We start from the raw sequence: 16,040 nt of genomic DNA, 5'->3' as shown, positions 1-16,040 counted from the left end.
TGTCTTTTCCCTGTGGCTACAGGTTCATAACAGTCTGATTCAGAACAATAATTACAGCTGGACAGATAAGCTGTTTATAGAGCTCAGGCCTTTATTCTCCAGTCTCTTGGAAAAGGTAATTAGCAAAGACCCATGGCCAGGATGTAGTTTCAAAAGGCAGAATTTTTGCATAACCAGAGGCATGTATGTGTAAGGGAATTTACATTAATCTCCCCCCAGGTACTCCCCAAGAAATCCACTTAACACTTATTTCCCAAAAGTCCATTTTCAATTTAGTCACATTTTCAAAATAGTCCTTTGAACTTCCAAGTCTCACATCATTTCTCCCCCCTAGAGAAGTTACATGTAATCCCAGCCAGTAACAGTAGATAAACTTGGCATTTACTATAACAGACCCCAAACATACTTAAATTCAATAAGGTCTTGCAAGGATATGCAAGAAATTGCATATCTGTCAACACCCACTTTGGGCTAGTGGAGAGCTGCAAATTCATATAACAATCATCTCAAAATAAAATGCATTCCTTTTTGAGGAACAAAACAAACAGCACTATTGTGTGTAGTACACTGGCACTAAGCCAAAACAGTAACCCAACACAAAATGCCTTGCCACATCTGTACATGATTTGAAAGCTATCCTACACGAAAATTTGTGGACTGCATTATTCAACTTTTAACTCTGACTTTCTTCAAAAACAATACCCTCATATGCTGCTTTTTCACCTTATTAAACAACTTAAAACCACAATTGCCTGTTTGAGTGCATTCTAGCTAAAAGAAAACTTGTTCATGTAATCCGACATCCACAGAACCATAACACATTTCAAATTACCTAGTCTTGGGAAAGCTAAAAATACTATGAGAACAATGAAAAACCGCATGACTTTATGACAGGATTTGAATTTACTGGTAGTTACATCTAACTTTAAAAAAAAATATATTCTGGTTACCAAGAACATTATGGCTGTCATGGGAAACATTTGAAAAGCTGACTCAAGAGCTTGATGAGTCCCAAGGAAGAGTAAAACTGTCTGTCCAATACTGTGGCTATCTGCTCTGAAGATTAAGATCCCATCGCATGGGGTGCTTTCACAGGATTCTGATAAAACCTGAGAACGGCGAAGTCCATTGGACACTCTTATTTGTCCGTTGGACACTTGTTCAGTTGAACTGGTTGTACACAAGTCCTGTTGGCTAGCTAGGTTTTAGTCAGTTTGGGCTATTGATACGGTCTCGCATGATATTCTTATCGATAAACTAGATAAATACAATTTAGATGGGGCTACTATAAGGTGGGTGCATAACTGGCTGGATAACCGTACACAGAGTTGTTATTAATGGATCCCAATCCTGCTGGAAAGGCATAAGTGGGGTTCCGCAGGGGTCTGTTTTGGGACAGGCTCTGTTCAATATCTTCATTAATGACTTAGATATTGGCATACAAAGTACACATATTAATTTTGCGGATGATACCAAACTGGGAGGGATTGCAACTGCTTTGGAGGACAGGGTCACAATTCAAAATGATCTGGACAAATTGGAGAAATGGTCCGAATTAAACAGGATGAAGTTTAACAAAGACAAATGCAAAGTGCTCCACCTTAGGAAGGAAAAATCAGATTTACACATACAGAATGGGAAGAGACTGTCTAGGAAGGAGTACGGCAGAAAGGGATCTAGGGGTTATAGTGGACCACAAGCTAAATATGAGCCAACAGTGTGATGCTGTTGCAAAAAAAGCAAACATGATTCTGGGATGTATTAACAGGTGTGTTGTGAGCAAGACACGAGAAGTCATTCTTCCACTCTACTCTGCTCTGGTTAGGCCTCAGATGGAGTATTGCGTCCAGTTCTGGGCACCGCATTTCAAGAAAGATGTGGAGAAATTGGAAAGGGTCCAGAGAAGAGCAACAAGAATGATTAAAGGTCTTGAGAAAATGACCTATGAAGGAAGGCTGAAAGAATTGGGTTTGTTTAGTTTGGAAAAGAGAAGACTGAGTGGGGACATGATAGCAGTTTTCAGGTATCTAAAAGGGTGTCATAAGGAGGAGTTCACCTTAGCTTTTAAGGATAGAATAAGAAGCAATGGGCTTAAACTGCAGCAAGGGAGGTCTAGGTTGGACATTAGGAAAAAGTTCCTAACTATCAGGGTGGTTAAACACTGGAATAAACTGCCTAGGGAGGTTGTGGAATCTCCATCTCTGGAGATATTTAAGAGTTGGTTAGATGTCTATCAGGGATGGTCTAGACAGTATTTGGTCCTGCCATGAGGGCAGGGGACTGGACTCGATGACCTCTCGAGGTCCCTTCCAGTCCTAGAATCTATCAATCTATGAATATTTTGCTAATAGCAAACCTCTGCAGTGTAGACAAATATATACACCTCTACCCCGATATAACGCTGTCCTCGGGAGCCAAACAAATCTTACCGTGTTATAGGTGAAACCGTGTTATATTAAATTTGCTTTGATCTGCCAGAGCATGTAGCCCCGCCCCCCCAGAGCGCTGCTTTACTGCATTATATCCGAATTCGTGTTATATCGGTCACGTTATTTCGGGGTAAAGGTGTATGTTCTACACTTATTAAGAAATCCTAGTTTGTAGGAAGGAAGCCTTTTTAAAGCTTCTAAATGATCTCTTTTAAAAATTATTTTTCCGGTGCTGACAGGCTAGCATCCAATTTTCCAGATTAAAATAGTTGGTGCAAAAGACATGGAGCTATACCTACGGAGATATATCTATCTCATAGAACTGGAAGGGACCCCGAAGGGTCATCGAGTCCAGCCCCCTGCCTTCACTAGCAGGACCAAGTACCGATTTTTGCCCCAGATTCCTAAGTGGCCCCCTCAAGGAATGAACTCTCAACCCTGGGTTTAGCAGGCCAATGCTCAAACCACTGAGCTATCCCTCCTTCCCTCTGCCCCCATCTATATTTGTAAAGATTTTTTGGCAGTTAGTGATATTTGAAAGTCCAGTTGTGATATTTGTTTGACTATCTGTCAAAGACTAAAGTTACCCAAATAGAGATTTTGGTCCACAGGTAATGTTTTCAAAATGAAGTTAGTACATTATACAGTCTATACGGCGGGGGGGTTGGGGGGGGAAATCACTTTAGGATAAACATGTACTGGTAGGTAAACCACACATCTGACAGTTATTCTGGAAGAATCTGAATATTGGCTAAACTCCACTACATTCGGAAGCATTTTTAGATCAGTTTCAGTTTGATGTTCAAGAACTGAGACTTGACTAAGTTAAAGTTTACATAATCAAAGGATTTTGTTGCCCCTCCCGCCAAAATAAATAAATAAAATAAAAAATAAAAAATCCTCAACTTTGTCATATAGTAGAATCTCAATTATACAAAATCCAGTTAACAAAGGTTATCTGAAGATCCAATAAGTAGGGCATCGCAATGTCTCCCCCATGGATTATTATGTGATGGGCTAAAAAAGGTCAAGAGAGGAGCTACTGGATTCCCTAAAGCTGGCATGTGAGGGGGTCATTGAGGTTGGGGAAGAGGTGCAACATTATGTGCACACAGAGACTTTGCATAGAAGATTTGGATAACTGAGGTACACCTATTGAGTAAATCATGAGATGCTGGTCAATTAATTAAAAGGACGTATTCAGAGGAAATAAGAACACAATGTATCTCGGTACCAAAACGGAGATTAAATGCATGTCTGAATTGAAGTATTGCCATCAGTAGGATTTAGGACTGTAGTGGTGTAAAAGTGTTTGGTATAATATTATTTTTACCTGTTTCAAATAAATGAGTAAATTGTAGCATCTTCCTCAGATTTCTTTTAAAGTTAGTCAGGAGCAGATTGACCATGAAACAAATGTGCGGTGGCAGGGGGCCCCCAATGACAGGGGGCCCTTCAAAATACAGGACAAATATCTGACAACCTGCCCCCGAGTCTTGGCTGGGTCCCGAGGGGGGGCCTCTGAAAATGAAGCGGCACACAGGGCCTGACTAACTCTAAATCTGCCACTGAAGTTAGTGTTTAACACTAGAAAAGGAATAGCCACTTACAAAACTATTTGCATGTGGGTTACACAAGATTTTTATATTATAGAATGGGTTGCGACGATGGGGAGGGAGACTGAAAGAATGGGCCATTAAACAATAGATGTTTCGCTGTCTTCTCACTGAAATTAAGCACAGTTGGCTTGCGATTTTTACATAACGAACTGTTCATTATTCTCTGTACAAGTGTAACCTCAGTCCAGTCTCTCTCGTGTGTGGTGAACTGTGTTCTGTAAATTACCTAGTGTGGAATAATGGTAAGCTGTTTTGTAACTGTAGCATTTTTTGTCCGGCGTTAGTCAAGTTTAACCAGAGAAACAGGAAAAAAAAAAACAGTCACTGAGGTGGCTGAATGATATTTAAAAGGGCACGGTTATATAGGTCAGGCCCATAGTATAGGTTTTGGGTATCTTTTTAAAAATGAAAACAGCCTAGTGAAAATTCTTTCTTCAATTTCTTTATATACAGTTTTATGCACCAGATGACTTAACTCCAAAGCGGAGAATAGAAAAGGTACAAAGTTCTTTTGGCACTACTTCTGACTTGGATGAAATGCCTAGCACAAAAATGTACAAGACAGGCTCTGCCCCGAAGAGTGTACAGTCTAAATAGAAAAGTCAGATAAAGAGTAGGAGGGCAAATAGGGTCCTGCTCAAGGTTACAGGACAGGGCATTGAGTGAAGCTGGGGATTGTACATTTGCCTATCTACTGGACAATGTTACCTTTCAAATGTACACCTAAACTAACTGCTTCTATATAACTCAGAAGAGAAAACTTACCAGAAAATTATAGCAGACCATTTTTATATTCTGGCATGTGAACAATCAATTCACAAAAAGTAATATATTGTAATATTTTTCTATAAATCAGGGGTGGGCAAACTTTTTGGTCTGAGGGCCACATCGGGGAATAGAAATTGTATAGCAGGCCATGAATGCTCACAAAATTGGGGTTGGTGTGCGGGAGAGGGTGTGAGCTCTGATTGGGGATGCAAGCTATGGGGTGGGGCTGGGGATAAGAGGTTTTGGGTGCAGGAGGGTGCTCCAGGCTGGGATCGATGGGGTTTGGAGAGCAACAGGGGGATCAGGGCTGGTGCAGGGGGTTGGGGCATGGGGAGAGGCTCAGGGGTGCAGGCTTCGAGTGCTGCTTACCTCAAGTGTGTCCCGGAAACAGTGGCATGTCCCTTCTCTGGCTCCTACATGGAAGCACGGCCAGGTGGCTCTGCACATTGCCCCATCCACAGGCACCACCCCAGTGGCTCCCACTGGAGTGCTGGAGGGGGCCATTGGAGCACGTAGAAGCCGAGCGGGTCCATACCGCAGCTTCTGGGAGACACGTGCTGGAGACTATTTTTATATTCTGGCGTGTGAACAATCTGACAATCCCCCCTGCTGACCCAGTGCCCCGGCTGGAGCACCGGAGTGGGACAAGCTGACCAAGTGTCTCACATCAAGGACATGTAGACAAATATGATGTGGACAAATCCATGCCTTCTGGCAGAGGTTCCCAAGGGAGAGGAGTGTTAACAATGGTTGTAGCTGAATATGACCTTCAGTGACAGCCTCCAACACCAGCAGTCAAAATAACAAACAGATTATCCATGCTTCACAGGCTGTGATTTCCAAAGAAAAACGGAAGTATTAAGCCACAGCTCCCTAAAATCTGGGAAAGGCAAAAAATACCATGTTACATCCACTATGAAAATAAAACATGCAGGTCTAATCTACCTATAGAAAAATCGCTTTGTTTGACCCTTTGACCTCACTCCTGTCCCCTGTTCTTTTATTAGTTGTCCCCCGTCATTTTTTGGTCTCCAGGTCCTGTGGACCCCCCCGCTTAGGCTGGGGGGGGAGGGGGAATCCTTTAGCAGTGGGCAGGCGAAGCCCACTTCCTGGATCCCAATAGGAAAAATTGAAAACCATGTCTCAGATCAGGGGTGGTCAAACTATGGCCCAGGACAACATCCGACCCTCCATCTGGTTTAAACCAACCCTCGAGCTCCTGTTGGGGAGTGGGGTCTGGGGCTCTGCAGCCTCACCGCCCCCATGCCACAACCCCCTGCCCCAGCCCTGATCGCCCTCCTACCTGCTGAACCCCTTGGTCACAGCCTGGAGCACCCTCATACACCCCAAATCCCTCGCCCCCAGCCTCATCCCAGAGCCTGCACCTCCAGCCGGAGCCTTTCCCCTCCCCCACCCCCTCCCAGAGCCCCCTCCCACACCCTGAACTCCTCATTTCTGGCCCCATCCCAGAGCCCACATCCCCAGCCAGAGTCCGCACCTCTCCTGCACCCCAAGCCTAATTTTGTGAGCATTCATAGCCCACCATAAAATTTTCATACCAAGATGTGGCCCTTGGGCCAAAGTTTGCCTACCCAGTCTCAGATGGTAGTACTGATAAGGAGACCCAGTTTAGACCCTTGCCACTCCAGTTAATGGGACTGCTACATTTGAAAGAGGAGATTATTATTTGATAGAGGATTATACAATTTACCAATACACTTATGTGAAGGGAAGGAGAAAAACCAGGACACAGGAGAAGAAAAATAAAGTGGCACATAAGTCAGCTATAGGTAAAAACTTAGGTAACACTGACTTTGTCCCGGAGAAGTAACTGTTCTTTGTATGTACATATGGTCAATACAGAGCGCGTCCTCACCAAGGGAAAGCAAAAGCCAGCTTTATTGTACATGCAAATCACAAGCAACTTCTCATTACGCCAATATTCCAAGATGAGTCATTGGACAGCTCTTTTGTGCTGACCTTTACAACCATGTCAAGCTGTGATGACAGCTAAGGGCTTCATGTTTTCTAGTTACAGCAATATTATTAGTCCAGAATTCAGTTTCATTATGTCTAATGCAACGTAAAGGTCAAACTATTGTTTAGGTTTTCACTAGATGGCACTAGCTTGGCTTTCAGCTGAGCATCCTTCCTTTAACAAGGTCAGAATAAAAAAAAGCATCAGGTATATTTTGTGTCCATTTTAAACAAATATGTTTGTACTCTTAATAGTACAAGGTTAAAAATGTGGGAAATTCTTCCTCAGCATTCACTGGGAGAACAAATGCCAGCTATCATCCAACGCTGTACACATGAGATTGGAGTAGGACTGCCAATATGATCATCTTCCATATTTATGTTTCCACTGACCCTACCCTAAATTACCTTGACAGTGAGCATTTCCCATTTTAAAATGAAAATAAAATAATAATAATAAAACCAGTACATGAGATTATGGTTTGCAGTGAAACCTATAGGCAGGATGGAAGGTCATGTGTTTCTAAGACACAATGAAGGTGCTGTCCAGTTTGCAGTATAACTGCTGGGTAACTAAATATTATAATGTTAATACCAGTAGTTCATTGATTCATCTATTTTAACCATCCCAGGAAAATGGGGGAGATGTGGCAGGTAAGAGAAAGGATCACTCCTGAAGAAGTTCTGTTACTGTAATCAATTCACCATCAGAAATAATGAACTTCATGGTTTAGCAATAAAAATTCATTACAGAAAGTCAGTTCTTGCCAACTTCCCTACTACAGCAAAGAACAGCCAGCAGCACAGATTTTAGCTGACATTACTTCAAAAAAGCCCACTATTCACAATCTATTTTGTTACAAGTTTTGAATTCTAATTGAGCTTCCAACACCACTTACAAAGCAGCAATAAAAATGTAGTTTTGTTTATTTTTGTAGAAAAATGCAAGCATCCAGAGTCTCTCAAATATCAGTTACAATCCAGAGAGCAGTTTCAATATATTCAGACTCGATAGTTTTGAGAGTTTCATATAAATCAATGCAAAGCAGTTACAACAGGAAGATGAGAGCAGGTGGGAGGCACAAACTAAGAGAAACTCAAAGTTCATAGTAGTAAGAAGCCTATGAGAAAACTGGACAACTGTGTATGGATCACAAGCTGCACAGAAAAGGTAGGATTTTAAGCTGCATTTTTAAAATGTCAGAGGTGGGCCGATTACTACAGATAGCTGGGTTCCACATTATGGCCCAGACACAACCAGAGATCTGTCAAGTCCTTTACAGATGGCTGTGAGATGAAAATTGCTGGGAACTAATACCACAGGGGATAGAAAAAGGAAGTGCTGCTATCACAAAGTGGTTCATAAAACAAAAAAGTTTGAGAATCACTGAAGAGAAGGAACTGAGGAAATTGTATTTGGATGCATTTGCACCACACAAGTCAAGGATTGAAGAAAAAAACCATCAGGAATGTGCCCAACTCACCAATTTAGCACTTGATAAATCAAGGTTAGATCATGTAGTCACAACAGTGTTCAACATCCAGTTGTGCTCAGAGAATCAACTGGAGGAACAATCTTCCCCAAGGTAGTCAGTGATCTTCTCCATTCCAAAAACAAAATGATGTAGAAGCCAGAATAGAAATAAATCAAGGATGCTATGAGTGAAGAGCATTAAGAGAAGCATCTATCTATGCTTTACATTAGATTTCAGCATTTTTCCCAGAAGTGAGGACTGACCAAGTATTCTAATGCATATTTATTATTTTTTTCCATTCAACTTGTTGGGAGCAAATTACTGCATTACTTTCTTTTTTAAATGTGCAGAATATGTTTCAATTCCCTGACCGTCTGATTTCTTCCAGTACTGTGTGAAAAATAGAAGAAACAGGACTGAAAAGAATGTGTGAAACTCAAAAGAAGTCACAAACTTGATACCATGGTACAGATTGGTGGTTGTCTGACTATACAATCTCCTTCAAACCATGCCACTCATTAAGTGAAATCAAACTTGGAGAGAGATGCATATAGTAATATTTCTGCACCACTTAAGTAACAATTATTTCCTCCACGTCCATAACACAAAGCCAAGATTCCACCACAGCTCTCAGATTCAGCTTTAAAACTAATGAAAAGTCTGGTGGAAAATAAGATTCTCAAAGTAACAGAACTTGATTCTTAGATGGAGTAATTCTAAAATGGCAGAGGAGATTTTATTGCTTCTCATGGCACTATAAAGATCATATGTGTAGTCCCATAACTTTTTAAAAAACTGAATTATTATTGTTATTCCGAAAGGTTCTAGATCATATTAAGTAAAGAACCAGTTTTAGTTTCATTATTAGTCTTTTTTTTTTTTTAAACTGTGAAACTTTTTTCTTAAATGGAAGAGCTTGTAGGGGGGGAAAAAAAACAAAGGAATCCAATTTAGCAACTTGTATTCAAGACTTCAGTTCAAAGTATCTTAAAACTATAGATCCTGTGTTGAATTTGTAAAGTGGGGTTATCGGGGGGGGGGGAGGGAAACTTTTGGATGCAGAACTTTGATTTGAAGCCATGCAAAGCTATTTCTAAAGTCACTTTCCTGACTAATTGCACTTTAAGATTTTGTTTTAATTTTAATTAAGCCTAGTTTAGCTAAAGCTTTGAACAACATAATAGAAACTCTTTTTTCCCCACAGGACATCAAGCAGGCAACCTGTTTGCCAAGTCACAACATGACGATTTGAAACAGACATTACACCCTGAAAATCTGCGTTTAGTAACCTAGTGCTGCTAGACCCTTCACTGGAGCTAGCCTAACAAGCACCACTGTAACACAAGGCCTTTGATTCAAGCAGCCACATTTCCCACCCCCGCCCTTAATTCTACACACCAGTGCATTTTGAATTAATCTAAAAGGCAGACTTTTGGCACCAAATGGATTCATTACTTAAAATTAAATATTAAAAGATGAACTAGATGCCAGTGTTTTCAGACTGGAGGAGGACGACAACGGCAAAACAGTTTTTATTAGACAAAGGGAAAAGTTCAAATAAGAACCAATTAGTTTCGAAACATTTACATTCTAGGCATTATTTTACGTTCAAATTAGGAGTGCACAGTAGGCATAGGTGCACAGATTTAGAAGAACGTTTAGGGCTTTCTATTCATCAGATGTATATAGGTATACCAATGGCAAAAGTCTTAATAAGGCTTTTCTGTTAGTTTTGTAGCATCTATCCTACTTATAAGCAGATCAAAACAGCATTTGTTTGAGAATGTTCAACCAAATTCCATATAAGCAGACAATTTAAGACAAACATGAAATAAAAGTCTGGTTGAGGGTCTCTGCTTTCTCATCTGTACATATAGCAATCCACATTAAAAGAAATCAGGTCATTTGGTACATATGGTCAATCTCACCAGGCTAAATGGAGGAAAAAGCTTAGACAAGTACTGCAGAGGTCAACAAACTCTACCATCACTAAATTAAATCCAAACAGAAAGTTGGATATGAGGCAATATTCCAAGTCCAAAGTTCAAAGTTTTGCAGACATGTTACACCGCTAACCAACGTAGCTATGCTAGCAAAAGCCTTAGGGCAGACTCAGTTAGACCGACAAAAAAGACCTTTTGCTGGTATGACTCCTATCATTAGAAGGAGCACTATAAGCAATACTGGCAAAAGAATTACTGATGATATCATCTGCATCTCCAGTAGGAGAGTTTGCCGGTATAGCTATACTGGCAAACCCTTTCTAATGTAGGCAAAGTATTAGCCCCTACCCAGGGATACAAACATCTTAAGAAAGAGAGCTCTTCAATTTATACACAGCCAGTGCATTCCCTAGGTTTTAAAATCAGACATTGACTTCTCATTAATGCTTCCAACAAACAAACAGACAATCTTGTTGAGAGGCACAGGCAAAGTAAACCTGAACCATTTATATAGGCGGTCACTGAGGCATACAACATTTCAGAAATGCTTTTTAACTTACCGTTACAGACTTCAAAGTCATTCCATGGTAGGTTCCCATAGTGTCAATTTTGAAGCCTTCCGTCTCTGTAAAGTAAAAGAGCCTCTTGTAAGTCATTCCACATGCAAATATCAGAATAAAGCCCATGTTTAAACTGGTAGGATAGGGGAAATTCCTTTCCAGCTACTTTTGGGAGGAAAAATGCCTTATTGCTGGTGCAGTATTTTAAGTCCTGTACACACACTAACTTTTAACTACATTAATCACAGTCACTATCTTGGTTAGCTCTAAATATGGCCTATGACTGGTTAGGTGAAATCCTGGTCTCATTGTGGTTCCGGGGAGTTTAGCCATAAACTTTAATGGGGGCCAGGAATGCTCTCTTTATTTTTAACACTGGTTAAAAACATGGATAGTAATCATGGAGCGCTCACACACTGTTCTGCTTCGGGCAGATGACTACTTTTGCTTGTTTGTTTTCCCTGTAACCAGTTTTCCTATAAGCAGTTCAGAATACTTTACTGCTACATGGACAACACTCCTCTACCCATGCTTGTATATCCAGTTTGACTGGTCTTCCTTTCTCTGATCTCTTTCCAATATTGCATCTGCTCTATATGCTGCTGGTGCTGCTCTAAATACACATCCTCATAACTCATCTGGGCTAGATTAAGATGGGACAGTGGCTCAGAATATGAACTCAGAATAAGGGTTGTGATTGCACTATTTGGCCCTTAAATTTGGTTTTGATACCCTGACATGCATGTTAGTTTTACAACTCAACATATACAGAATACTCAAAGGAAGCCTGATAGAGAATTTTAAAAACTGGGATTTTAGTACAATAGCAAAATAAGGAATATAAATTCACTCAAGCATATTCACCTTTAATACAATACAAGTAGTCAATTTTAAACGCAGATTCTAACAGACGCAGAAGCCCCAATTATGCAACTAAAAGCAGCACTCCTAACATACAGTCTCGTGAATCACATTCTACACACCCTAGATGTGTAGGTAGATAAAATTAGTTTTATAAACACACACACACACACACACACACCTACTACTACTACTACTACTAAAACCACCATAAACAAAGAAATGTGTTAAAGATTACATATTTATTTGAATAAACTGCGGTTACACTAATAGCATAAAAGTGTTAATGACTAATCAATCATTCTTCAGGGCATAAACTGATTTTCAGTAAGATTAGGATGGTTTTCCCCACCACTCCTCACTGAATGCATTGTGGAGACAAGGGAATTACAACTTCCTCTGGAGTATGTTGCAGTAATCTCGGTTAGAAAACTGTAACAAATTGATAATCAAATATACATACTAACTAGAGAAATCAATATTATATACAATATAAAAAAATATCAAGGAATGTTGCAATTTGTATGTCTCTGTTGATGCAGCATTTCAGAACTTCACTGAAACAGCTTCAGGATTGTGTAAACCATGAAACCTGGTTTCTCTCTCTTATTTGTAAAAACCTTGGTCTGTGTAACAACAGAGTAAAGCAGAGCGTCAAGCTCCAGGGGTACCGCCTCTCCCCCAACAAGAAAAACCCCAAGGTCATAAAAACAGATCAGTAAGGAGAATAACTATTATAAGGCAAAAACTGGACAGAGCTGTGGGGAGGATAGTAAAGAATAGATGACAGAAGCAGACAGATAAAAGTAAGTTTTAGCAGGATAAGCAAAAATGTCTTAGTTACTGTGATTAATAGACTCTGACTTTAAAGTCAGAAGGGACCATCATGACCATCTAGTCTGATCTCCTGCACATTGGAGACCACAGAACCCCGCCCATGCTTCCTGTAATAGATCCATAAACTCTGGCTGAGTTACTGAAGTCCTTAAAGCATGATTTAAAGACTTCAAATTACAGAGAATTCACACTCTACACTAGTTTAAACCTGTGCCCCATGACCCAGAGGAAGGCAAAAAAACCCAGGGTCTCTGCCAATGTGATCTGGGAGGAAATTCCTTCCTGACCCCAAATATGGCGATCAGTAAGACTCTGACCATGTGGACACGACCCACCAGACACACATCTGGGAAAGAATTTGCTGTAGTAACCGAGGGCCCTCCTCATCTAGTGTCCCATTACTGGCCATTGGCGATATTTGGTGCTAGCAGTTACAGATCAGCTACATGCCATTGCAGGCAGTCTCATCATTCCATCCCCTCCATGCATGGGAATGTTTTATTTAGATAGGTACACAGATGAGGTAACTTGGGAAATAGATACTGCACAAAGCTACAGAACCAGGGATAAAAGACATGTGATTGACAACAAGAGTGTGTAGAAAACAGGGAAAAACAGACCAGAGATTTGAAAGAAGCTGCTCTATCCCTAGGCGACAGAACTTGATTGGTTATCTTTCTTGCCTGATCTGTTTTTGCATGTATATATCATTCATAGGTGATAATAGTATTGTATTAAAATGTACAAAATATAGGCTAAAATAAACTGTTTATGCCTAAATTGAAGTGGATCTCATTTTTCACCCACCACTACTGATATGAGAAATCTAACTAGCTAGATTGTTGTCTGTTATGGTATAGCAATTCCCATGTTGTAGCCTAACAGTTATTTCAGATGGTTCAATAACCCAGCATATGTCAAAAAAAAAAATTTATACTGTGGACCGCTTCAGAAATCTTGGACCACCTTCCCTCCCAGCCTCACTTTACAGCAAACACCATGCCTGGCTCCATTTAAAAGGGCTAGGCCCCAAATTGAAAATAAGCCAGTAAATATATTGAAGAGAGTTGTTCAGTCTGATTACATTCCACCACTACAATTTGTATACATGCTCTTTATTTCCACTCGCCTGGTAGATTTTACATTTTTAATACCCAAAATTTTCCCTCATTGCTTACAAGCCCCACTGTCCTAACCATTCCAGGTCATTCTGCAGTTTGTTTCTGTGTCCCTTTTGTTGGCTATTCATCCAGTGTTGAGCCCTCAGTAAATCTGATCATGGTTGAATTTACATCAAAATAATAGCTGACAAAAAAAGACTTAGCTTAGTTCCTGGAAGGAACCCAAACAGGCAAAAGCAGCACAAGGGAGCACTGCTAGGAACACAAAGGAGCTCTGGTTGAAGGCTGATTCATCTATACCTAAAATGAAGACTGTATACCATTCCCCATTTCAGTGGTACATGTCTCATTACTGAGGACAGCAGCTCTTTGCACTATCTGGAAGTGGTCCACTAATCTGTTTTAAGAACCACTATGCTAATGAAGTCAGACACCAAATTTCACTCCAAACAAGAAGTTAACACATCCCTCTTCACTAGAAGTCAAATCAAAAACAAAGGGCTCCATGCAGCGGTTTCTAAACTACATTAACAAAATAACTGAATTGTATAAAATACATCAGATATAAAGAGAGACTGTTTATAAATCCCCTAGCCTATCAATCACTTATCAAATAGTTCAATAATTTCACAATTGGAACTCAGCATGAGCTTCCGTTTAACAGCCTCTCAATACCAACCTGAGAATAGTAACTGAAGTTTTATTTGCAAATATTAATTTTATAGTCTTCTAATACTCAGACATATATCACATCACCCAGCTCACCCACACGAGCTGGAAAAACATGAAGACATGTATTTCTTCAAATCAAAATCTGTGGATGCCTTGCATATTTATTCTCTATTATTAATGACATTTATTTTTTGATTGTAGGCTTCTATTTCTAAATAGAAATTTAATTCTAAGCACAAAAGAAACAAATCTGGGCACGGAGTATAATTAAAATTTAGAATTTTGGTAGAAAATGCTATTACACATCTACAAGACAGCAGCAAGCTCTTAAAATCCCCATGACAAGACAAGAAATACATTTATAGTAAAACTTCATTGACAAACTGGTTCTGGTAACAACAAATTTGCTTAGTACCTGCAAAAGCAGCCTCAAGTTTAGAAACTGGAGACCCCCACCTCTATTTCATAAATGTACTGTTCAAAAGAAGTGGCAAGTAGGCAATCTGAACACATTAATTTATTGTGTAAATACAACTGTACTTAAACATGAAGCAAAATTACAGGTGTGGGTGGAAGAGCGATGCCCACACTAAGTCCAACAGCAAGGCTTTCAGTTAAACATAGGAAAACATTTACATGTGGTAAAGAAGACACTGTAGCCTGTAATGACAGAAAGAATACTATCAGATAGCTGTCCTACAAATCTCTCTCCAGTTTATACTATACGGGATCACAAGTAGTGTCAGTTCTGATAGCAATTCAGTTTTTGATTATGGGCACCATGGTGGTAGTCTCAGCAGAGAAACAAAGACCAGCATCTCACTTCTGAAGTTAGCCCCTCAAGTCAGGGAGAGGACATTGGTGGGGAAGTTTATATTGCTACCACCTGTGCTGAACATGTTTGATAGAAAAGATCATGCAAATCTTCCAAGTTATCATTTCAGCACTTTTCACATGTGCTAACATCACTTTAAAAGTGGATTTGATGAAATGTAGGCAAAGGAGTCTAAAAAGGTCAGCACAGAACTATTTAGCCACTGCTCTTAAAGCAGTTTATTACTTGAATATCCTATAGAACAAAAAACACCGTCACACATTAGCTCAGTGGTTGAGCATGTCACTGGCTAACTTAAGTATACACTGTTCAAAATGAAGGACTAAGCCTTGATGTAAGAGGGAGAAGGGTGCCAGATATGCTGTTCAAAAAGAGCATTGCCTCTGTTTCAGAAGCAGTTATGAATCAAAAATATAGCTTGTTATAGTGCCAAGAAAAATGTGACAGGTTAGGGTTAGAAAGAAGTGGTCTGTGCCATGAAAATGATGCCCTGCATGAAGTTCTCTTACCTTCTTAATGCCCAGTCAAAATTAAAATGAGTTAAACTTAAAGGGTAAGCAGAAAAGGAGAGGTTTCAGAGTAACAGCCGTGTTAGTCTGTATCCGCAAAAAGAAGAACAGGAGTACTTATGGCACCTTAGAGACTAACAAATTTATTAGAGCATAAGCTTTCGTGGACTACAGCCCACTTCTTCGGATGCATATAGAATGGAACATATATTGAGGAGATATATATACACACATACAGAGAGCATAAACAGGTGGGAGTTGTCTTACCAACTCTGAGGCCAATTAATTAAGAGAAAAAAAAACTTTTGAAGTGATAATCAAGCTAGGCCAGTACAGACAGTTTGATAATAGGTGTGAGAGTACTTACAAGGGGAGATAGAGTCAATGTTTGTAATGGCTCAGCCATTCCCAGTCCTTATTCAAACCGGAGTTGA

General features: G+C 40.0%; 1 protein-coding gene across 1 annotated transcript in view; it reads right to left on the bottom strand.

Moving 5' to 3' along the window:
• The window catches only part of CDC73 (cell division cycle 73), a 176,010-nt gene that overhangs the window by 113,365 nt on the left and 46,605 nt on the right, over positions 1 to 16,040 (bottom strand). Inside the window, exon 10 of the mRNA XM_034779402.1 lies at positions 10,772 to 10,836. Coding sequence (XP_034635293.1) covers positions 10,772 to 10,836 — 65 coding nt within the window. The remainder of the gene's footprint in view (positions 1 to 10,771; positions 10,837 to 16,040) is intronic.

Source organism: Trachemys scripta, chromosome 8 (genome assembly GCF_013100865.1).
Source record: "Trachemys scripta elegans isolate TJP31775 chromosome 8, CAS_Tse_1.0, whole genome shotgun sequence".
In the NCBI taxonomy this organism is placed as follows: domain Eukaryota; kingdom Metazoa; phylum Chordata; order Testudines; family Emydidae; genus Trachemys; species Trachemys scripta.
The sequence above is the reverse complement of the archived record's forward strand: the minus strand, read 5'-3'. Positions and strand labels throughout refer to the sequence as shown.